The 26,727-nt window shown below is 38.7% G+C and overlaps 1 protein-coding gene across 4 annotated transcripts in view; it reads right to left on the bottom strand.

Annotated features, from left to right (window-relative positions):
* The window catches only part of SLC4A2 (solute carrier family 4 member 2), a 2,370,566-nt gene that overhangs the window by 761,018 nt on the left and 1,582,821 nt on the right, over positions 1-26,727 (bottom strand). For all 4 annotated transcript variants that reach the window (XM_044067584.1, XM_044067586.1, XM_044067587.1 and 1 more), the window contains one exon: positions 756-985. In XM_044067584.1, the coding sequence (XP_043923519.1) occupies positions 756-985 (230 nt within the window). The remainder of the gene's footprint in view (positions 1-755; positions 986-26,727) is intronic.

Raw genomic sequence — 26,727 nt, 5'->3', positions numbered from 1 at the left:
GATAACCCAAATGTGATGACTGCAACAGTGAAACACGAAGAACATCACTGTGTGCACAAAGAATGGTGGTCCTGTGAAACAGTACTGTAACTACATATAGAAAACTTTCTTAAAACTGGAATGCCCTATAAAGTCAAGTAACCCACCTCAGATAGTATCACAACTCAAAATCACCATCAAATACCAATATAAATGACAAAAGTCACTAAATAAGCCAAAAGAGGAGTCGCTCTCAATGACATCACTAAAAACTAAAGATAGAATGGCACAGAAAGGGCATGGAACTAAATCACAGCCTGAGGGACGGAGAAATAGCTACGTTTAGACTTAGCAAAACAAAGAAAAACAGAAAGATTTGAGTTCGAGAGAACAGATTCCTGAAGAAAAACATGAAGAATACTCAAGCACTCATCTGCCTGAATGTTCCTTCTTTAACCAGCTGTACTATGTGATTACTTGACTGAGATTCTACTAACCCATTTTAAACTCCTAAACAGGTAAAGAAGTTAACATTCAGCAGACCCCCAACAGCATTAACCAAGGATACCAAAGGTTAAGGTAAACTGAAGACAGACTAAAAGACTGGACATGCTAAAAAAAAAAATTATTTTGCCATCTTGGCGAGTAACAAAATAATGCAAAGTTCAGTTATGCTCGTTTTATGCCTTACTTTTCCATGACACAGAATATATATTTTTTTAACTGTATCACCATTTTTTAATGCAAGTAATGTTACCTGGATGTATCTAGCATACCTTCACATCCTCGGTACCTACAGCACTTGTCTGGTCACTGTAAAGGGAATCTGGCGCATCTTCCAAGTCCTCCTCATCTATGGTGGGTGTGCCTTCAGGGGACAAGGCCCTTTTCTTCTTACCGGTTGTCTTCCCCTTCTTCTTTTTATGAAGACCCTTCTTTTGGCGTGGTACAGAGGAAACATGGGCAGAAAGCGGCTGGTGGATGTGATGTGAAGACTGACGATGATCTACAACAAAAACGATCAAGGCTGAGGCACATTACACAAACACAACATACATACACACCATACTCAGTATTCCACACAACTCCCTGCTCTCAAGAACAAACGTTTACATTATCAAGTATCGCAACAACACAAACCAATGCTTCATATACCTCTTAACTGTCCAGATTTTCACAGAACATCCAGATTTTTGCCTCATTTTTGTTCTGATCCTCATAAATTTTTGCTTTTCTGGCGAATGATTGGCAAATTAATGAGGACAGAATTCAGAAAAATAACAGGCATTTGAGTTTCAGACTTCACACCCTTCAGAAAATTCATGCTAATGGAAACTTATTCTATCAACCTTCCAGTACTTAAAAATTGTCACGTTTTTGGGTCTTTGTATCCTCATTATTTATGGCTTTGTCCAGAATTTTTGCTCTGAGAGGCTGAGATGTATCCAATGCTTCAATTATGAAAAAAAGTTTAATGGCTTGTTTCTTAAACATAACACTAGCAAAATACTGTTTCTCAAATAAAATCAACAGCAGAGAGCAAGCAGTTAAAAATTACACTTTTTATTACAGTGATTAAGTTTCCCTGTATAACCTTCAACAGGGAACTGATGCCGAGCCCCAAAAATCACCTGTCTTATAAACTTCTGTCTTACAATGGGGCAGCCTAACAGCTAATATTTACATAACAGCTTCTTTTCTTAAAGGAAAAAAGTGAATGAAAAACACATTCCTCGCTTACCATTTATATACGACAAAACTTCAAGTGACAGAAAAAACATTCTTTAGTTACTATACATGACAAGAGCTTATTTCATTAAAAGAAAAGGAATAAAATATCCCTCATTCACTACAGACCACTGGGTTAGGTGTGCCAAAAAATTCAGAACAAAGCAGCTCCATGTTGCAGAGGAATGAAGCCCTAAGTCTTCACTAGAAATCACCATTAGCATGGAGAGATGGAACTGAGGGACTGTGATGCCTGCTTACTCGTACTGTAGGGTGACAGTGGGAAGAATATATTCATATATTTATTTCACACTTGTTGATTGTTGGACAGGTTGGTCCAACTGAGCACAGGCCCATTTTTAGTGGAGACCACAGAAGAAAAGCTACAAGAAAAATAATGACAATTTTACATTATTAGGTTTAACAAAAAAGTTAGAAAGACAATTTCACAGTATACAAACATGCTATGATAACACAGATTTGTATAAGAATAAAAATAGAAAAAGAAACATAATAATAAACAAGTAATTATAATGATATAAGCATGATACATTCTATACAGATTATGTAGTTCACTAGCATTACCTAAATAGAGCAGAGGCAGAAAATTTACAGCTCAAAAGTGGGAGAGACAGATAACAGAATCAGGATTAGGTAGGTTTCTGGCTTAGTTCAACGAACTACTGCTACTACTGGCCAGGTGTCATGGCACAGGCATTGTCAAGAGCCAGGGAAATGTGTGCCCACAAAGCAGTGTGATGGCATGCTGTAGATAGTAAGTGGCACGTGTATTGTAAGGAAAAGCTGGGATACGGTATGCAAGACTTATCAGAGACCGAGGGAAACTGAAGGAGTAAGGATGTGGTTAAAAGATAAAAAAAAATGGGAAGAATGCAAGAAAAACTATGTAAAGACTTAAAAACGCAAACTTTAGGAATCAATAAATCTGCATTTTTACACATTTTAACACCATGTTATATAAACAAAAAAAGAAAAACGGGGAGAGTAAATGATGGAAATTTGGAGACATGGATGCTGATTTAATACACATTTTCAACTATATGAAAATAAAATGATATGTGTAAAAATACATGCCTAATATGGGCAGACATTTCATATGACGATGGGAAGCTGATTTTGAACTAGGGGTACAGGAGGCAAAAAATTTTAGTGGAGTAAGATATGAGAAATTATTATTTTAGCAAAAGCATCTAAGACAGCTATTGCTAAACAACTGAAAACAAAAAGAATTTACAAATGATACACTTAAAACTGATGAGAATAACAATGTATTCCTCAGAGAGGACAGTAAAGCTATTTAATAAAGAACAGAAGGAAGTAATTCTTTATTTACTGACATCTGATTACTGGGAAAGTCCAACTGGGTAGAAGCCCATTTTTAGCAGAGGCCCGGGAAGAAAAGTTCCAGACTATTACAAAACATTTTAAGAATAACAATTTTACAATCTTCAAAATATAAACAAAACATCAGCAGTTTAAATAACTATAACAAATTAGGCATAATATAAAAACATTGGTTAAGAAATCAATACAAAACATTGGTTAAGAAATCAATACAATGCTGCTGCTTGGTAGTAGCCTGATTAAATTGTAACTGTTATTCCAAGTCTTTTGGTTTAAGCACTTGGGCTTCATACCGGTTGTTTTACATTAAGTAGGTTTGTGGTCTGCACGGTTGTGGCAAGACAGGTAGCTTACATCCTTCTAAGCTGGGAATTGCTGATTGAAAGCTCAGTATCTGCTATTCTAAAAGTGTATTAGTTCTGGTTTAAGCACTTAGGCTTCAGGCCAGTTATTCTACAATAAGAAGGTTTGTGGTCTGCACTCCTGTGGGAGGAGAGGGTGGATTCTGCCCTTCTGAGCCGGGAATTTCTGGTCACAGGTTTATTGTGCCTGCTTATTCAAACTGTTTCTTTCTGAAATTGGGACGCCTTGTTGTGTAGCATAGGATCAGATTCAGGTCTGCTGAATCTAGCTTTGTGTGCATAACTTGAGCACTGATCCAGGCCATCTTTTTTGGAGAAGGTTCCTCTGCACCCTAGTAGCAGGAGTGTGCAGTTAGAACTTTTCTGATTGAAGACTGCTGGAACAGGGCTCAGTTTTGAGTTTTTTTCTGGTTAATTGGGTAACTTGTTTAAATCAGATTGTTCATTTTCTACAGTTTTATATATTAAAAAAATTGCACTTTATTCATCTGCTTTTACTGTATTTGTGTTTCTTCCTACTTTATTACTAGGGGCATTGACTACAACTCTGAACTGAGATATATAACAATAAGTATCTTTTTATGTGCATTTAAAGTGTTTTTTTGATTGTATCTGCTTTATTTTCTGAAAAAAAATTACTTGTTTCCCGCATTTCTAAGCTAGTATAGTCCAGTTTTCAGGTTAGTGCTGAATTCAGGGCTGTTACAAATCTCTGTGTTTGCCTATACCTTACTTGGATAGAAGGAAGTTTCTCTGTTCACCTGTGAGAATGGGGAGCTTTGAGCATCCTATCTGTCTCTGGAGGAGTGGCTACAGCACAGAAAGTAGTTTATTAGCCATTTTGGGCTAATTTCTATCTCTTTCATTTCCGTGCTATAAAAAAACACATTTGCCTGGTTTTGCGCACCAGGCAGCACCGGTTAGCTAGGGTACAACTATTCCCAGCTCCACAAAGTCTCTTCTTCAATTTTTCCCATGGAACTAGACAAATTTTCAACTTAAACACTCCAGCCATTCATTTCTCAGCCCAGCACTTGCTCAAAACTTATAGCAAGCACTTATAAACCCTAGCACTACAGAAGGACATGGCTCTCTATTCCACCTACCAGCCATTCAGTAAAACAGTTTACTGTACCTATCCAGGCATATCTAAAGGGCAGTTGCAGGTGTACTCTCCAGTCCAACTGGTGTATCTGTGCATTTTGAGGCAATGTTACAACTGCCTCATGTACACAGACAACCCTCTCCTCCTAGCACCAAACATCAATACATGCGAGAGATGCAATTATACAGCCAAACTGGAGGATAAGCTCTCTCAACCCAAGACTAGATCAGACAGTCAAGAGAAGGGAAATACTGGCATCACACCACCAGTCTCACACAGACCCATTAAACCAGCACCAGCAAAAAACACACGTAAATACACGAAAACATACTTGGAGGCTGTAAATAAAAATAAGCTAAAGCAACAGAGCCCTCCAAAGCAGACATCCAAGCAACCTCCACCCCCCCCCCAACACAAACCATGAAAAACATACTTCACAAAACCAGTGTGCCATACAATCACAGCCCTCAAGGCAAAATAACATACCAAATATACTAGTAATAGGTGACTATAGTCAGGCACACGGATGTCCCACTCACTAGGCTGAATAAGAAGGTTACTGTTAGCTGCCTGTTGGCTGCCAGCATCCGCCACATAACACAAGCACTCAGGTCACTCCAGAACAAGTACAAATAGGAATCTGACATTGTCCATGTTGGTGTGAATGACCTGAGCCATACCTCCCTGGACTACATGAAAGGAGACATGGAAGAGCTCTTTGATCACATAGCCCAGGCCGGTATGACCCTGACCCTGAGTAGCATCCTGCCTTCACCAAGAATGATACCATGGTATAAAGAAAAAAATATCAATTTCAACAATTGGCTAAGTTTCTGGTGTCATTCAAAGGGGATCCAGTGTCTGTTTGCCTGGGATGACATGCTCGACAAGCCACACTGTGTCGCTGGAGACGGCTTGCACCTGTCACCCTTAGGCTTTAGAATACTGGCCAAGGCTCTTGCCACCCCCATACTGCCTTTTTAGGCAAGGCTCAAAAGACAAACCCACCACCGTAAATAGCACAAGTACCAAAAATCTGAGAGTAATACTACTCAATGCCAGAAGTTTAAACCTCAAAATGAACGCACTCGAGGCACTCCTCAGTATGGAGAAAATCGATATATGTGCAGTAATAGAAACCTGGTTTAAGCCTCCAGAGAGCACCCCAGCACTACCAGGCTACAACTCACACCTTACATTTCGGCCACAGAACCCGGACTGAAATACAAAAGGCAGGGGAATATCCATATTCATCAAGGAGACCCACACCTCCAGGACAGTGGCACAACATGATGCTTCAGAGATTATCCATGTGCAACTAACAACGGGCAAAACTGCAATTCAAATTGTAGCTTGCTACAGATCACCCACCATGTCCGAGGACCCCCACTCCGCATTTCTGGAAACAATGGGTAACAAAGGTCCTACCAAACACCCTAATATTGGGTGATTTCAACTACCCAAACATTAACTGGGAGAACTACTCAAGTACCAACTCCCTTGCTCAACATTTCCTAGAATTTATAAACTCAAACACCCTGGAACAACTGGTCAACACTCCCACCAGAGGTGACAACATACTAAACCTGGTCATCACCAACATGGGCGACCGGTGTTCCACACCAGAGGTCAACCCCTCGCTGGTTAGATCTGACCATAAACAAATCACTTTGGATATCCACATTCCACCCCCATCCCTGGACAAGAAAATCACTGTGAAAAACTTTTCAAAAGCAAACTTCACATTACTAAATATGGAGGTGGAACATTTCAAAGTCCCCATGCTGAAGGATAACGCTGTCCAAGCTGCAAAATCCTTTGCTAATGTATTCTATGGGCGCCTACAAGAATGCATGGATCGTGCTATCCCAAGCAAAACCAAGACTTACTCCTCTATGAAAAGGAAACCAGTCTGGTGGACCCCTGCCATAAACAAGCTATATAATAGAAGGAGGAAACTAGTACAGAAAAGAGTAAAATCCCAAGAAGGGAAGACATCCCTGATCAGTATCAGCAAGAAACTACGATCCCTCATAAAATTGTGCAAGGTGAGCTTTGAAAGAAAATTTGCCAATGACTCCAAAGATAACCACAAGGCATTCTTTAGCTAAGTCAAGAATCTAAGTGGCAATGCTCAGATCTGCTCTGTGTTAGTGCAGAATGGCACAAAATACACTGAACCAACAGACATTGCCAACATCCTGCCAGACAGGGTCAGTGCAAACTATACCCCCCTCTCACCCCCCCAAAAGGCCCATAACCGTACCAGAAGAATGTAGAGCCCCTGAAATCACAGACACTCAGGTTAAAATAGCCCTCTCCAAAACCAAAAACACAGCATCAATGGGACCAGACGGTGTCCAAGGCTGCGTCCTACACAAGCTCAAAGACGAACTAACCCCTCACCTAAACACACTGTTCAAACTCAGCCTCTCCACAGGCTACGTATCCATAGAGTGGTGCACAGCAAAGGTTATTCCGCTCCACAACCGCTCCACAAAAGGTGGGGCCACAACAGACCCCAGGAACTATCGCCCTATAAGCCTGACTAGCTTGGTCTGCAAGGCTATAGAGCTCAGCATCATGGAACTCATTAACAGAGACACTGGGAATCTGCAAACACTGAACCCTACCCAGTTCGGTTTTGTTAAGGGCAGATCATGCCTCCTAAACCTGGTGGACTTCTTTGAGACAGTTACCAAGGCTGTAAACGAGGGGAAAGGTGGTACACACAGCCGACCTAGACCTCGCAAAGGCCTTCAACACCATTCCCCATTCTGGTATTATTGACAAGCTCATCAGCCTGAACATAAACCCCTATGTCACAAGATGGGTTGCCAACTGGCTCACTGACAGAACCCACATTGTGAGAGTTGCAGGTGCTCGGTCTGACTCTAAACCGGTTACAAGTGGCGTTCCCCAGGACTCAGTCCTTGGACCCTTCCTATATGGCATATACTTCTCAGGAGGTACAGACAAGCACAGGAGGACTATGGCTGACCAAATTCACAGACGACTGCAAACTAGGGGCTATAATTGACTCACCGGCTGACACAGACATCCTCCAAAAGGATCTCACTGAGACAGACACCTGGTGTCAAAACCACGGCCTCAAGTTAAATGCCAAAAAGTGCATAGTTATTCCCTTTGGAAATAACAAAGTACCCACAAACTACCACATAGGTGGTAATCCCCTAAATACAGAAAACATAATAAGGGATCTGGGGACCCAAGTAGATAGTAATCTCTCCTTTGATAATCACATTGCCAAAGTGTTTAGAAAATCCTTCTATGTGGCCCACCTAATCACAAAAGGGTTTGCATCCAGATCAAGAGAGTTCATTGTGCCCGTCTACTCATCAGACCCATCATAGAGTACATCACCCCATTTGGGATATACCTTTCAAGACACCTGCAACAGCTGGAAAGACCACAGAAGTACCTCACCAAGAGGATTACTGGCCTCAAGCAGATGCCCTATGCAACTCGACTGAAGAAACTCCAGCTGTACTCTGTTGCATGCCACCTGCTCAGAGGTGATCTCTGCCTGACACAAGGCCATGTCCAACCCAGAACTGATGGACATGCTCCACCTAAAGAAAACCATATCCCCTCGAGCCACATGCTCTAGGGATCTAAACCTCACCACAATAAATAGGACGTGCTGGAGGGACAGATTCCTGTCCCAGAGACTTCCCATGCTTTGGAAAAAGATTCCAATCTACATTAGGCAGAGCTCCTTGTTAGCACTCTTCAAGAGAAACCTTGACGAGTTGATGGGAAACAAAGTTTACCCTGGGTATCACTTCAGTGGCTCTGCTGGACCGAGGCACAGGGAACTAATCTAAGGGGGTGGCAAAAGCAAACACATTCTGGCTAGGCTTATAAATGCCTTCGGCCAGATAGTCTAGTACCTACCTATGAACAAGGTATATGTCAATCATTTAATACTTAGAGAAATTTTAGACAGTTTGTAGAGAAGTTAAAGGTAAGTTAGTTTAATACTATTACTAGTAGGAACTGCAATATGAAGTGAAGGAAAAACAGGCTTATGGTAAATTTAGAGAGAAAGTCAGGGAAGAGAATTGGACAGCAGTAAGGAAGTGAAAAAGGGAAAATAAGGAGGTATAAGGAATAAAAAGGTATTTGTTCACATTCATGGATATAGTTTATCCTGGTTTTACTATGAAATAAAACTGATATTCATGTTTAAAAGTAAATACGAAAAAGGGGCTCTTTCAGTGCTGGGCTGCTAACAAGGTTCTAATGTACAAACTGAAGCAGACAGCTGGACACCACAAAGAAGATGTCCACAAAGCCCTTTTCCATTTGGGTTTTTGCTGATTCAATGGACTGCAAGGGCTTTGTCGGCGTCTGCAGTGTTCAAGCTTTTGCTGAAAGCAAAAGTCTTCATACATGCAAGAGTTACCCAAACTTGGGTTACAGTGAAGGCTTGTAGTATCTACTTTTGATTGACCAACTTCTTTGGGGGCTTTGTCTATATTTTGGTTGGCCAGCTTCTGCACGGGCAGGGCGTTTACAAATTTAAGGCTTCCAGAGGATTGCTCAGTTCAGGGCTGGCCTGTTTACACTAGTCTAACCTGCAATCAGGACAAGACAATATGAGACTACAGAGAAGAGGACCACAGAGACATTTATCATCTAGGTTCTTACTGATTCAACCACAGGCTTCCAAGGGCTGGTATCTGCAGTGTTCCTGGTGAGAGTAGAGGCTTCTACATGACAGCTACCCTAAGCGTGGACTCCAGTCAGGAACTGAAGCATCTATTTTTGGTTGGAAAGATTATACAGTAACACTGGCTGGATTTTGATTGGCTGGTTTATGTGGGTGGGGCTTACAGACTTTAAATACCTATTATCTTGCATAGTTTAGCTGTGCAGTGGCATAAAGCAGTGTTACTTCAAGTGGAAAGCAGCTTAAGAGCCATGAACCTCAATAAATCCCTGTTTCAGTTTAATTATGCTATTGTGATTGAGTACAATACTGCTTTATAGTATACAAAGTAAATTCTTGTCTATATACATATACATATATATATATATATATATATATATATATATATATATATATATATATATATATATATATATATATATATAATAAAAAATTTCTACATTTCTATAAAACCTGTCTTAGAAGCTAGATGAGTTATACATTTCATTTTATATCAAAATTTACCTTGATTTATATGTTCTTTCTTTTTAACAAACCAAGCATTTATTGAATATAAAGTATTATCTATATGTACATATGCTTATATTTATACATTTATAGTTTAATATTTATATATTTCTATTTGTATACAATTTATCAATTCATACATGTTATATGGGTTTTATATATTTACATTTATATTTTTTCATATATATTTTTGTTCCATTTTATTAGCAGTTTAGCATTAAATTGCCATATTTATTTAGTTTAATTGAGTTGTGACTATGCATTTTGTAGCTCTATTATGTATTAATTTATACACATTCTAATTTTATGCCTTCATGGCTTAGACTTTATGGTATATAAGATTATATAACCTATAATTTCCATTCATAATATTTATACATATAATTTTAAATAGTATATAAATGGTATGTCTTAACACATTAAAAATTTTTATTTATATACATGCACATAATTTATAATAATAATAATAATTCACATTAATATTAATTTTATTCATACTTACTTTATGACAGTTAACCGTCTCCCACTATTCATTTTCCCATGACTTCTTATATGGTTGTTCCTTTTTATACATAAACATCCTATTTTATATTTATACTTATTACTATGTATAATTATCAGGAATGAATAATCATGCTTCATATCAGTTTTTAGTTTTTAGTTAATAATGCACTTTTGCACAGAACATTCAATGTTTAATATTTATTTAGATAGCATTCCGTTCCAGTTACGTGTATGTTTAAAAAACAAAATACTACCTAGCTTTAAACTGGAACTGCATGAGCATAAGGTTCAATGGAAGTGTTTGAATGCACTCTACCTGATTTAATTGATTAACTATTTAATTATTCAATTACATATATTAATTTTGGCGCCTTTTTACAGTGTTTTTACTATATAAACAGAAGTTTCAAATGTTTTTATATTGTCTGATGAAGCGTAGTAGATGCTACGCGAAAGCGCTCACTCCAATAAACTTTTTTCTCGTTTGAATTACCTTTGGACTATTCTGAAATTTGTGCTGGATTATTTCATGCTGGTGAAACTGGACATTTTACTGAAAACTAAAAGTGTTTCGTGGTGAGAGAACCTGGTGTCTACTACTTTACTATATATATATATATATATATATATATATATATATATATATATATATATTACTTACTGACCGCACTTTATCGGGGTGCATTTTTAAATTAACTCTGCTGCTGTTTGGATTGTAGTGTTACTACATTTAAATATCTAAAGAAATACCATAATGCTGCCAAGTTATTGGCACTAGACAGAAAAAGGTATACTTACCTCTAGGCTCAGTTACTGCCTGCATTTTTCATCACTGTTGTTACAGACTGCTGTACTGTTACAGTATTTATTTACAGCTACGCTTCACAGTACAGCATTACAGAGTCTTGTCTGTACCAATTGTTCTTTAGTTACTGCAATGTACATATTAACTTACTGGTACTGCAAACAAACTAATATTTAAACTATCTGTAGTTACTCCACTAATTGCTGCATCTGGATCCATTAGGTTATACAATCTTTTGCAGACTGCCACTTCGTTACGTAAAGAACAAATAATTTTTTTTTTATTTCTGCTACTGTCTGCCTTTGATCTTACTTTTGATCATTTAGCTCTTACCCCTTCTGTAGCCAGCACCTGATAGCACTAGATAATTGGATGCAGTGTCGCATGTACCTCAGTTACTGAAAAATGTGTATTGCCACCTCACAATGACTCGATATGTGATATACAAGTATTTACTGCACTTACAGGATTATCTTCTCACTTCAAACCACATTTGGTTATTAAACACACACACACACACACACACACACACACACACACACACACACACACCCTACCTAGAGCACACTGCACCTCCACTACTTCAACTCATTTGCTAAGGTTGTTAAAAGGGCACAGCCTAAACCAACCCAGACTAAGAACTAAAACTTGTGTCATCAGTTCACAAAACGGCAAACCCACCATTACAAGTGTGCATAATCTAAGCCTTTAAAGCCCACTGAGACTGCATCCACTCATGGCAATGTTTTACTAGTAAATGATGCGTGTCAGGCATACAGACATCACCACTAACAGGATGGTCAAGAATAGAATGACAGCTGTCTTTCTGGAATCAGGATCTGGAAAACAGCAGCTCTAAGATTTCCTCCATCGTGGCAAAGAAGATTATGGGCTGGTAAGGTCCAAGTGGGGGTGAATAACCTTACGCACTCTAACTAGAGGGACATGAACAAGCCAATTAATTTTGCTATGCATGTGTCAAAGAGCGAGACACTGGTCTTGAGTGATTCTATGTTATCACACACAAGGATGCTAAGATTGAAAGACAATATAACTGGCTTTAATAATTAGCTAAGTTGGTATAATTTTTTTGGGGGGGCTGGGGGGTCCAGTAAGCATCAGCTTGAGTTAAGATGGCTGTGTTTTGTTTTACGCAAAGGCCATCAGCTGGCCATTCCAACCTAGCAAAGTCTAATTTGGATTGAATTATGTAAAAGTCCAAACTTGAAGCCCTCCTGCAACTTGAACACCAATTTATATTTCATATGTACACACACACACACACACACACACACACACACACATTACACGCGCACATTTACACACAAACATATATATATATATATATATATATATATATATATATATATATATATATATATATATATATATACACATACACACACACACACACACACACACACATGTATGTATATAAAATATATACATACAGAGACATGCAATGAAAGAGCTCCCTCTATTCCTGAATTTACTGTCTACCACGTCTACAGACATAGTAGCAGTAGTGAAGGAGTATCAGTATTAGTTAAGGATACCACATGACTGAGTCCACTGGACTCTCAATTTAAAATCTAATGTTCAATATCACCCTAAACAAGGATAATAACCACTTCACAGCTACCAATAGTACATCACCTATAACCTGTTCTGACCACAACAGCTATCTTATCATAGCTAAAAATCCCCATGAATCTTAACATCTTTCAGTCAAAGGAAATTCAGCTAACAAAAACTAGCTGGCCTGCCTCCAAAATGTCAACATGCCTTACATTTCCTTGACCTTATAAATACTTTGTGCACATAGACAGCAAACCATCTAGGGGCCCAAATACTCTTGATATTGTCCCCATAAATATGGCTACTTCTTGACCACTACCATATGTATCATCTTCCTTCGTTAAATCAGACCATAAAACCAGTGTTTTTTTTCCCCTTTAAATTTGGTGGTACTTCTCTTACAAATGCATCTTTGGTTAGGGACTTTTGAAAAGCAAACCTTCAATAACCTGATGACCTACCTAAATTCTGGTATACTCGTCCTCCACATTACTCAATTCCTAAAGCTGTCACCCAAGGCTCTGACTTCAACTCCCCACTTAAAAAGTTGTATTGATAAGGCATTCCCTATCATCTTCTTCTTTCGGCTTTTCCCGGTTAGGGGTCACCATAGTGGATCACCTTGTCCGCTCATGATTTGCAGTGAAGTTTTACTGTGTCGAGTTGCCAGCCCAGTGCCCAACCTTCCACAGAAGGCACACACATGCACACACTCACATGTAGGGCCAATTTAGAGTGTCCAATCAACCTACAGCATGTCTTTGGGATGTGGGAGGAAATCAGAGCACGCAGAGGAAATCCACGCGACCAGAGGGAGGACATGCAGACTCCACACAGAAGGCACCTCAGCCGAGGATCAAACCGGAGAACCTCTTGCTGTGAGGCGGCAATGCTAACCGCTGCATCACTGCGGCCGCCCCTATCTGCACCAAATATAATGAGAAATTTAAAAACAAGCCAAAACTGCGGGATATCCACATACCTATCCATATACACAAACTACATACCAAGTGAAAGAAATGACAAAGATTATAGAAGTTCTCATTCTACCCACCTTAAGATCATACTGCAGCAATGTAGAAAAAGAGATTAAGGGTACTATTAGAAAGCTCAAAGCAGAGTATTAAGTTAATATGGTCAATAAAACCAAACTACAAAATATTTTTTTTAACTTTCTGATATAGTTGAAAAAGAACACCCCAAAACATTCAGGGCTAGTCCACAACAAAACTGTCCACTCTGAACCAAAGGAAATGGCTAACATAGCTTATAAATTTAATGCAGATTTTACTCCACCCATAGGTACAGGAATTTCAGATTTTACAGCCTAGTCACTCTCTATAATTACTATGGAACAAGTTTTTTTTTTGTTAAATAATAACACTATGAACATCAGGGGCCAAGATTGCATACCAGGTTATTACAGAGTATGGCCTCTCTGAACCAACCTTTACCTCTTTAATCTAAGCTTTTCCACTGGTTAAACTCTAGTAACCTCAAAAAACTGCCATCAAAATGCATTACACAAGGTGGCTCAACCACAGACCTCGTTAACTACAGCCCCATTTGTCTAACTAGCCTCATGTGTAAAGCTATGGAATATACCTCATATCTCATTAATCTGGACATTGAAAAATCTACTAACCTACAACCTCATCAATTCAGATTTCTTAAAGGCAGGTACTACCCTCTTTAATCTCATTAACTTATTTGAAAATAATGTCACCAAAGCAGTGGATAGATGTTGAGCAGTACATATAGCATAAAATGACATAGCCAAATCCATTACTACAGACAGATTTGAAAAAAAATCTGAATTTAAATCCACATATTGAGCAGAAGGTAGCCAACTGGTTGTCTGACCAAAAAATTCATGAGTCTGAAGTCACAGGTGCCACTTGTGAAAGCAAAATTGTTACCATTGGTATGCCACAGGGGTCAATGGTGTGTCCTCTTCTAGCTGACATCTGTTTTTCAGACCTTCAACTGAATACTCTGTGGTTATCTAAATTAGCAGGATGACTGTAAATTGAGTGGTGTTATTCATTCCTCCACCGAGTTACAACTGCTCCTTCACTGACCCTTTTCAAGTGTAATCTGGATAACTGGATGAAGAATCACAAATCCACCCCGGTGTTTTACCTGCATCCTTTATAGAGAGGCAGCAGGTGTCGAGTCAGGTCTACCCATAGCACCATTAAAAGGGGGAAAAAAATTGACTAAGCTTGTAAGGGTATCAGGGGCATTAGCCCTAGTAACCTCCTATGATCCACCATGGGTTAGAATATGTTAAACAACTGGTGCAATTAAACTTGCCAAAATGCAGTGCAGTTAATTTGGTACACAAAACATTTACACTTTATACTCTACAGATGACATGCCCCTTGAATCAGACACTGTTGTAAGAACTCTAGGCAATCTTCTGGATAATTTCTTATCTTTTGACCATCATGTAGTAGTTGAGAAAGACTTCTACTTGGATCATCTAGTTTTCAAAGGCATTTCCTCTAGATTCAAAGAAGTCTTAATTATCCTTTACTCATCTGTCATCAGACTTATTATTAAATATAATGACCCTTTTGGCACATATTTGTCTAAATGCATCACTCAACATAAGAGACCTCAGATATTCCAAAAACGATCAATGGCCTCGGGGTCCTCATTTATCAGCACAGACTACTAGCTTTCTTTCAGTACTCGGTCCCTTCTAGACTTCTTGGTGATTCGAGTAAACCTTCATTGATCTCCTATTCATCTATAGAATGGCTCATTAAATATCAGGCTAAAGGACCTAAACCTTCATCAACAATTAAGATACACTGGCATGAGAAATTCTTATTCCAAAGTATTCCCCAGTTCTGAACAAACTTCTACTACATGTCAATCAACTGTCAGTGGTGCAACTGGTAGCTCACTTGCCTTTGGGGCAGAAGGTTGTGGGTTATATTTCCACACCAGACAGACCACTGACACTGGACTGCAGCATAAGGGAAGGTACTGCACTACTGAGCATGTCATCCTTCGCCTGAGATGTTAAACTGAGGCCCTAACTGCTTGACTTAGTGGTAGTTCAGGTGGCTGTAAAAGGTCCCACTGCACCTATCGAAAAGACTAGAGGAAGTTCCCTGATACTCTGTAGGAAACCACTGCAGAATCTGCTTTAGGATTGTAAGATAAGTAATAGTAAGTCTGATTTACCCTGTTTAACCTGTCAGACTCTCCAAGGGCAGGAAGTTGACTGTCAGATAATTACAAGCTGTGAGAAAAACAAACATTCTCTAAAGCAGACAAAACAGGAGATCAGCTGACTACTTAGTAACATCCATCTCTAACAAATCATAATACATTTAGTGGAGGAGGAGTTTCATTCTATCCCCATAGAAAATCATCTTTCATTTAAAATAACATCTCGGGGAAAAAAAATAAGTCTTCTGGAGGGAAATCTGAAGGAACACTTTCCTCCAAATTGAATCTTCAGGTTGAGCTGAAATCCCTGCTCTTCTGACTGAAAATCCGAGTCAAAAAGTGAGGGGACTCTCTTTTCCTCTCTAAAGAGGTAGTAAGAAGAGGAAGACAAAAAAGAAATTTGCTCTCTAGCAAACCTCAGCAAATCTTTCCTGTCCTTAAAAAAAGGAAATGGCAAGTTTTTCTCTTTTTGTTTTCTTTTCCTGGGAAACTCCTTTGAAAAAGACTGACCCATAACAAGCTGACTAGTCTATCACTCATGTTCCCTTTCCCAGCTGTGTGAAAGATCTTCACCTGCCCCTTCCCAGAGTCCAAAAAAGAGTGGTTCTCCCTTGCCTGTGGACAGCATCGCTACAGTAAAAAGAGGATATGTGTATACCCCCAAGTCCTTAGTGGCAGTAGGTGCAAACCAAGGGCAAAACTGAGTGGTCTGAGAAACAAAGTCCAGCCACAGCAGAGTCACTCATTAGTGGCAGAGGCATAACTGGAACTGGCTTGACACCAAAACACTCCCAAACTACTTTTCTCTTGTCGTGGACAAGCGAAGGAAGAACCAAGGAAGGAAGTTAAAGGAAAGGATTTACGAACACGTTTATCACATTAAGAAAAAAAGTACCACCAACTCTCTGGCCAGACACTGTAGCGAGCACCCCTCTCATTCATTTTTATTTAAGGTTATAGACCAGGTAGTGCTAGATGGAAAAGGTGGACCTTATCAATTGATATTAGAGAAATGTGAACTGGTTTGGCAACTGAGATTGAATTCATACACTCAACCTGGATTAAATGAAGTCACCTCTCTGGCATGCATTCTAAAGTTGAGAAGTTTACTTGGGTGACTTGCTTAAAACTTTTTATCAACTTTTTTAATCACTTACATCAGTTTAAAATTTTATTGCAGATTTTTATTGCATACATTTTTATTGCATATATTAACAGTTTCTTGTACATTTAAAGTTTATTTGTCAAGATTTTCCATGTAGACAAATTCTATTTGGCTTTGATCTGATATAGTTAGCCTTTTAGGTTGTGACAGTTGTCAGGTTATGTTATGTATTGTTTTGCACAAGTGCTCAACGTTTATTTTAATGTGTGAATTTTTACATTTTTAAACACTGCTGCACGTATATGTTTTAAAGAAAGATTGTTTTAACAATAGGAAAATTATATTACATCTACATGTATTTTCCACTTGGATTTTTAAGATGAGTGTCAAGTCTGTGAACAGGGTTACCTCATTTATTAATTAATTGATTATTCATTACATTTAATGATTGATTTGATTAATTAGAGTGACGAGTTGATTGTTAGTTTTGGCGCCCTTTTAGTGTTAAAAGGAGTGCTTTGTTGTACTTTGTTGTCTGAAGAAGTTTTCCTATATTGTTGACGAAAAGCGCTTAACAATAAAACTACAGTGAGTGGTTCAAGTAAGATTGGAGCCGGTTTGTCATCTTTCTGGGATTCAAAAAGAGGATATGTGTATACCCCCAAGTCCATAGTGGCAGTAGGTGCAAACCAAGGGCAAAACTGAGTGGTCTGAGAAACAAAGTCCAGCCAAAGCAGAGTCGCTCATTTGTGGCAGAGGCATAACTGGAACTGGCTTGACACCCAAACACTACCAAACTACTTTCCTCTTCTCGTGGACAAGCGAAGGAAGAACCATAACGACCAGTAACGGCTACACAGGTTCAAATTAGAAGAAAACACCGAAGATGTGTAGAAGACCCTGAAAGGGCAAAACAAAACAGCCAAAAGGTAGTAGTCAGGAAGAAAAATAAGGACAGTTCCTAAAAACACAATAACCTGCCATTAAACAACCTACACAACACTGACAGAAAACGTGTTAAAAATAGATATACTCAGTTAATTCACATCAGCATTCACACAATACATCCCCCCAGACAAACAAAAGGACAATCCAAAACATATGCATTTCCTAGTGAAAACTAATAAATCTGATAGGAAAAAAACACTTTTCCTCAGAAAAAAAAAATTATTTTGTGGAAATGATTCCCCAATAGGGGACTTATCTGGCCAGCCTTGAGCATTTGCTAGCTGGCAAACAGTTATAAGAAGCCCGCCAAAGGAGCACACTTCAGCAGCAAGAAAGTTTTATGGCTTTTAGAGCGCTGCCTTTATATGCTAGGCTCTGATCAAGCTCCTGACAGTATGTGTGGAGTGTTCTCTTAAGCTCTGAAAAGCTGTCCCGGGTGTGTGTGTGTGTGTGTGTGTGTGTGTGTGTGTGTGTGTGTGTGTGTGTGTACAGTTAAAATTCATACTAGATATCCAGTCTTCAAATTGGAAATTTAAAATATTCATTAATTTTGATTTATTTTTTACATTTGTTTACTGGGTAAGTATAGTAATCCATTTATCCTTTTCAAGCATGACAGATTTATTAGAAATGTATACTCAAATGTTTTATAACCACGATAGGCTGCATCATGTGTTCCTGGATAGATCAGAAGCTTGAAGAATATGTGATCTAAAGAAAACCAGAGTTGGCAGCTTTTTTGTTAATTAAGGTAAAATAATAATTTAATTGTTTACTTTTAAAATAAAGGGCAGCCGTGGTGGTGCAGCGGTTAGCATTGTTGCCTCACAGCAAGAGGTTCTCTGGTTCTATCCTCGGCTGGGGTGCCTTTTGTGTGGAGACTGCATGTCCTCCCTGGGGTCGAATGGGTTTCCTCCCACATCCCAAATACATGCTGTAGGTGGATTGCACACTCTAAATTGGCCCTAGGCATGAGTGTGTGTGTGTGCCTTCTGTGGAAGGTTGAGCGCCAGGCTGGCAACTCGACACTGTGAAACTCCACTGCCAATCAGGAGCGGACAGGTGATCTGCTGTGGCGACCCCTAAACGGGAAAAGCTGAAAGAAGAAGAAAATTACTTTTAAAATAAACTTTGCAGCAATGGCAAAAGTAGGAATAATCTGCTAGATAGGCTGGTGACTTAAAAGCAAGGTGAAGCTGCAGGAATCAACTGAATGGGAAGGGTTAACTGCAACAGGATGGGATTACATTAGGGCAGGGTCAACCCTGAGCATGGTTATGGTAATAGATAAATAACTAATCATACAGTGGCCAGCCCAATAGTGCAGGGCCATAATGCCTGCCAAAGATGTGGGTGACTCCAGATCAACTAGCAACCTGGGAAGCTTTCAGCTGGCTAGGGAAGGTAGGGATAAGAAACTCTGTCAATTACCTCATCTCAGTGGGAGAAACTGTAGCACTATGAAGCACTAGTGTTTAGACAGCAGCATTACTGCCACTCAGTGCACAAATGCACACAATGGGGAGGGCAGAAATCAGTGCAATATGTGAGGATGTGCTCATGAACATATATGTATAGGCCACTGCAAGCGAATCCCTTGTAGAAGTCTAGGACAAAAAAAAAAAAACAATCCCTGTAGTCAGAAGCAAATGGATCAGGGTTTGGATGCTACACTCTCCTCTCCCTACCCCTGAAAATGATATTAACGCTCTGCTAGCCAAGAGTATGTTGACAGATGCAGTCCAGGAGGGGTTGGGCATGTTGGTCAGTCAGGAGTGTTGAGAGGAATGAGAAGCATAGACTATGGCAGAAAGTTACACTGACCAAAGAAACAAAAAATGAAACTAAAAATAAGTAAAAGATGATATAGTCACTGCTGCATTTGCTAAACAAACCTGAACTAGTCTTCCTCTTCAGAGGATGAAACATGCCAGAGTTAGTCTGAATAAAGTTTTCAGGAGATTATATATATTTTGGTTTTATTTCTTATATAATGACATTTTTCTTTCTTTTTTTTTTTTTTAAACTTCTTATGTAATGACAATAGAGGTGGACACATTTTGGATATGTCATTTGAGAAGTCATGTATTCGAACCTAACGGAAACCAATTCTAAGGCAAATTGCTGGTCATGAACTTTTGATGGTTACCTAAGTTTGCAGGTGGAGACTTTCGATCTCTCTCTGAAATCAGACTCTCTCTCTCTCTGAGTAATATTTCTGAAACTGTTTGTCTTTTTAGTACAAGTTTTGGACAATGCATCTGGATAATAATAACCTACTTGTACAAATATCAAAATCCAACAACTTAGCTGGTGACACCTTGTTCTCCAATACAGTAGGTAAAGCCTGGAACATCCTCCCAAGCCAGCTAACCTCAATATCCTCTGTCAGCTTATTTAAAAGCAAGCTTAAACCCTACCTCAAATCACACTGGCTATGCCCCTGTGTTAACCCAGACTAAGTACCTAACTATTAACTAGACTCCCACAATTCCTAGCCTCCCATGATCATGATCTTGTGTTTTCTCACTAATTTTTAGTGAGCTTAACCTTCCTTAGGATTTTTTCTCATGTAAATAAGTATATACTGTGGAATGATCAAACACCTTCATATAGTATCACAACCTATGTGTTAAAATAACACTAGAAATCCATCCTTGTTTGCTGTTCTTCTATACTCTATCTATTGATCTATAGTGTTTTTCTTTCTTAGGTTTTTGTGAGACCTTAGTATCTCTTATCATAAATTACTAGGTGCATCTAATTTTGTAATATGTTATAAAGATTTGTACTACACCATTTCTAATACAAATGTATTAGTCTTATTCATCTATTCTTAGATAAATTTTCCTTTTTCCTACTGAAATATAAAATATATAATCTTAGGCTTGTACTATAATTGTTAAAACTTCTTATGTACCAAATTATACTGTTATTGTCTTTGTCTTGACCTTTTATGTTGTTGTAATTTGTGGAGCTTTTCTCCCCGGTCCTCCACTGAAAATGGACATATATCCAGCTGGACTAGCCCGGTCAACAAATGTAAAATAAAAAATAAAATAAATATTGAAATGGAAACTATACCTAGGATTTGCTTTCAGATTCAGAAATAGAACACACTGAAATTCTGAGTAAGATGTCCTTTTCCTTTTTTGTTCTGTATTAATTTTTCAACTGCTAGAAAACATCACTTCATAAAAATCGTTTTAACCTTCCATGTCATAAAATTAGAATATAACTCGATTTCATGTACTGTTTGCCTCCAGAGTAAAAAATATCCATGTTTGATGTGAACTTAAAAGGCATGCAGTATCAGAGAACCTGTGATATAATAATAAATCATAACGAAAAAGCCAAACCACAAGCTGCACTTTGTGTTTTTAAAATATAACATTAGGTTTAGTTTCCCTCACACACTATCTCTAGTGGAATGTGCCTCTACTGAGAGGGTACACTACCTTTAAATAAGAATAATGCACAAGATGCTACAAAATATAATGCTCACAGTAATGTACCATCATGATGTTCTCAGACATATATACTGTGCTCTCAGACAACCCATATCAATGATCCATTTAGTTTTTGCTTTTACAGTCTCTGCCCATGCCTAAAAAGCAAGCCACTTATTAAACATACTTTTGACATCTCACTGTGAAGTAGATTAATGACAGTGGCCACAATAATGTGTTTTAACTTGCTGCTCTTAAACACATACATTACCTACAGGTTGTATTAATGACCAATCAACAGTGACCACATGCATAGCATGCCTCGTCATCCCTATTCCCAAAAGATAAGACATCTTTTGTATAGGCCTCTGATGTCTGACTGTGATGAAAAGAATGGCCACAGTAACTCATATGCTACATAAGCCAAACATAGTAATTCTTCAGTTAGAAAACAACCACATTTTTATTAGCTTTTACTTGTTGCTCTCAGACATGCAAGCACTGTCCCCACCTGTAGCAAACTGTATGAATAATTGCATCACTGGCAAAGGGCTCAATACAGCCTACTAGCTAATGTGGAAAAAAAAGTTTAAGCAGCAACTTATCTCCAAACTTAGATGTACCGATAACATAAATAGCATTAATTTTATGGCAAAATGATTCTGTGCTTTATCAGTTAAAACTACTTTGCTCACATATTCTGACTCTTCCATATCACTGTCTTCATCACCGTTATGTCAGGCAACAGTTGACAACAACCTCAGCCAATCGTTTTTTAAATAGCTCCATATGGCAGCTGAACTGGTCTCTATAGAAGTGCAATAGTCAGCAGTCTGATTTGTGCTGGGGCATAGTTTTTTTTTTCTCTCTGGCTAATTAAAAACAGCCACGCAACCATCTTCTTCCTAGAACTCCACACTACAAGTATTACCGTACTTTCTTTAATTCCCTCAAATATTCTGGATTGCTAATACCTTGACAGGACTGGATCCATTCCAGAGTTAAGGTATGATTAGAGTTAACAAAATTACCATTACTTCAGTCTTCAATGTTTGTCAAGTGCTCTCCCTCCTCAACAACCACAATATATCCAGAACGTCTCTTTCTGCAGTTCATACAGTTACATATATTGGCAGCATATTTAAATATGCTTGAAATGTCTTTGTTAGTCCTGTTGCTTCTAGTACTATAGATAGAACAGTCTCTGATGTCTTTACGTCTTTACCCTATATTGTTTTAATTTCTGTTTACATCAACCAGTATTGTATGACTTTGTCTCTCTCAGTACTTATGACAGTATACATTGTTGAGTGTAGCTATTTCAGTGACTAATGCTCTAATGAGAAATAAACAATATAATGCATACAACTGCAACGTTGAGCAGTTATGCTTGTAAAACTGCAACTTGATCTTAGGTTATTCAATCAAGTGATTAAGCCAGTGCATTAGCTGGCAAGATCGCAGCCTCCACACAAGCTGCTCCTTCTTATGGAGCATCCTTACTGTGCTAATAAGGGGAAGAAAGGAAACAGGACCGTTACATAAACGGTTACATATACACATACAAATATTTCAGGCACAGGTAATAATGCCCTACTAGACTGTCACCCCAATAATAATAATTCAAGTTCTTACAACTTAAACTAGTGCTGGATTTAATATATTTGGCAGTCTACTATCTTAGACAACCAATTAATACATATTTTGTCCCCTCCTACACAGGCTGTCTAATGCTTCTCTGTTGCTCTTTGAAAACCCTGAACACTCTAGGGGTAGTGGTTTGTATATTACCTATGTACTTCAATAAGGTCTCCTCTTAAATATCTATATGAGACACTGTACAGATTTAGATATTTTAATCTTTAATAGCAAATTTCTTTCCAATTTACACACGATAATATGAAGTCTTGTAAGAAAACTACACTTGATAAATATTTTTATCCAGCTTGCATAGTTCTACCCATATACCCAGATTCTTAAATGAATTCAAAGTTTCAGTCATTGTGTGTTGTATTAAATGCTCACCCTTCAATCCAGTAGCTTGGCTAGGATAGGGCAATTATCAGGAAGCAAAGAATTTGGGGAACAATAGGCCGATCCTAATAGTTCTTTAATGTACTTTGTTTTTTAAAAGCTACCATTGCATTTGTGGCCAGACCTGAGAGCCGTAGAGCTCAGACTGTGGTCTGAACTACATTGCAGCAAGCAGTTTGCTACAGTTTAAAAGTTGTATATATTTTTTTTCTTTCTTTTTTTTTATATTTAGTAAGACCAGAGTGCTGACCGTAACAAGCAGTTTGCTACAGTTAAAAAAATAAATAAAGTGAAACTTGAGTGTTGTAGCACTCCTCTGAGTGGAGTATAAATTGTAGCAGCTGCTTGCTATATATTGTTGCAAGCCATTTGACAGATTAAAAGAAATATATATACATTTTTATTTAGTAAAATGTGAGAGCAAGAGGATGTCATGGATTTGTACCTATGCACCGAGTATCTTACAGACTGCCCCTGTCCATAAGTGACACAGGTACTACTCCACTTGTGAATATGGGATTACCCATCCATTTATCAAACTTCAACTGAAGAGGGACAGGGAAGGGATCTGCTTAATGTGAATAGGAAGCCTTTTCCAAAGAAGGGGCAATCTGTGAGAGACATCTGTCTCTCCAGCATAATTTGTTTGAGTCACCAAGTTTAGATCCGTAAATCAGGTGACCTCATGCTGCTCGACTTCCATTAGGGCTGGATTTGTGAGTGTCTTGTAGGTCAGGCATAGGTCACCCCTTAATAGTCTATGATGGGATGCATGTAGTGGTTACTATCCTCAGGAAGTCAACTGGCATCCTCTGCAGTGTGCAGAAGTCTTTCATTTTTTTTTTTTTTGCTTTTCACTTGAACAGCTGAGATGCTACTTTTTGGGACAGGCACAAGGTGCTGGTTGAGCCAGCTATGCCTCTTGTTCAGTAGAGGTCTCCCAGATCTCGTCTGCTTAATTCTCAATGTACTTATCAGCTCCTGATGCCCAAATGGTAAATTTAGACAAGATCTTTTGCTAACATGCACTAACTTTGACAGATGTAAACAGTTTTTCATATTCAAGTTACCTGCATATAGACTGTAGAACATATCTGATAAAAAAGGTTGAATCGCAGAGCCCTATGAGGCTCCAAGACTGTAAACTAAAATGTCACCTGTATGATACTTGTCATGTACTGTTTGTAAGCTACCCATCTTATGCATCTATATCTAGTTGCTCTAATTAATCAAAAAGCTGAAGATATATCCACACATTTTCATTTACAGCTATCAAGTTAAAGGAAGCTACAGACCTATTTTCAACATATCCAAGCTAATATATGCTTTCAAATCCACACCTAACCAATTCTGACAATTTATTTGAAAAAACATTTCCATTATTTTCCTGAACAAAAAAAAGTATAAACTTATGGGTCTGTATGACTCTGGGCTTGTCTAACCCCCTTCCCTTAAATATGGATTTAATAACTACTGGTAGTGATTTAATAACTACATGTCACTAAATTTTAGCAAGCTGCTCCATACATAAATGACCAAGTGAATAACATTTTATTTATTTTATTTAATTTTATTTATTTATTTCAGTTTGTTAACTGGGAAAGTCCATTGGGCCAAGGTAGCCCCATTTTCAATGGAGGCCCGAGGAGTAAAGCTCCAGACAGAAAGACAATATACAATGTATTAGTACAGCATATCCGAGCAGCAATTTAACATTCAATATACAGCAAGACAATATTATAAACACATTTGAAATATATGAGCTGAGTCAGTCACTTATAAGATATTTACAAAAAAGTACAGTTGTGTACCTACCATAAATATAGATGTTAGAGTGTATTCACTGTTGCAGTCATTATAATTGGGCTATCCTGCTGGCAGGCTACCTGCAGTCGGCCTGAATTCCAAAGTCCTGGTCCGGCGTTGGTTGCTGTCGCCTCCTCCCTGACGTCAGTGCGCCAGGGGTATAAAAGATGCAGCCAATGCCATTTTCTTCAGTTTTTCTTGCCCCAGATGTCAGGTACCCCCAAAAGGGTACACTAATTTATGCCAATAAACATGCATGCAGTAAAGTAAAACTCTACCTTCCTCTATAAGCAAATATACCACATAGGTTGTATATAATAGAGAAGTACAGATGAGGCCCAGCAAAGGAAAGGGGGATGGTGGGTGGGTAACCTGGACTGCAACAGTGAATACACTCGAACATCTACATTTATGGTAGGTACACAACTGTACTATGTTCATCGTGTTTCACTGTTGCAGTCATTACAATTGGGTAGAATCCCAAAGCTAAGGTTGGGCGGCTGGGGCTAAATAGGATTAGGAGAGGCTATGAGGCCCTGTAGAACTGCAGTGGCAAAGCCTGCTCTAGATTTAGAGTAGAGAGGTAAGTGATAGTGCTTTGCAAAAGTATGCACTGAACTCCAAGTTGCAGCCTCTATGATGTCTTTGATAGGTACTCCTCTGAGGGAGGCTGCTGAAGTGGCTGCTGCTCTGGTTGAATGTGGCCTAATGCCCTTAGGCACTGATTTGCCATGCTGTGAATAGCAAAAACGAATGCAGTGGCCTATCCATTTTTAAATAGTCTGCTTTGAGATAGCCTTTCCTTGTGATCCTGCAGCATATGCCACTAGAGGTTGCTCAGTCTTGTCTGAAAGCTTTTGTTCTGTCCAAGTAGAAGCATAGCTGCCTGTGAATGTCCAAAGAATGCAGAAGTCTCTCACCCTTATTCTGTGGGTTTGGATAAAAGGTAGGCAAGTGAATTGTTTGATTCAGGGCCACACTGGACACTACCTTAGGCATAAATGTTGGGTTTGTCCTCAGAGAAACCCTGTCCTGATGGAAAATGATAAAGGGTTCCCCAGCCATGAGTGCCTGTAACTCTGAGACTCGTCTTGCAGAGGTTATTGCTAGGAGCAGAGCCGTTTTCCAAGATAAGAATTTTATACCAGCTCTAGATGCTAGCTCAAAAGGAGGTGGTGTGAGTTTTTCCAAGACATAATTTAGGTCCCATGCAGGTATTGGTGCTCTCCTTGGAGGTCCTATGTTTTTGGCCCCTCTGAGGTACTGCCTTAGTAATGGATGAGAAAATAGAGGTGGTTCTGTATTGTAGTGAGCTGAAATGGCAGAGGCATGAATCTTAATTGTGGAAAAGGATAGGCCCTTTGTCCAGCATCTCAGTTAAGTATTGTAAAATCTGAGGAATATTTGGTACAATCGTGTCAATTCCTTGTGCCTGGTTCAAAGCACAGAATCTCTTCCACTTTTCTGCATAAGATTTTCTGGTGCTAGGCCTCCTGGCCTCCAAAATAACATCCATCACTTCTTTAGACAGAGGCGTGTTTTGAATGGTTACATTATCCGCCATGCTGCC

This window comes from Protopterus annectens, chromosome 3.part1 (genome assembly GCF_019279795.1).
Source record: "Protopterus annectens isolate FY-2018-M chromosome 3.part1, PAN1.0, whole genome shotgun sequence".
Taxonomy (NCBI): domain Eukaryota; kingdom Metazoa; phylum Chordata; order Ceratodontiformes; family Protopteridae; genus Protopterus; species Protopterus annectens.
This window is presented reverse-complemented; position numbering and strand designations above follow the sequence as displayed.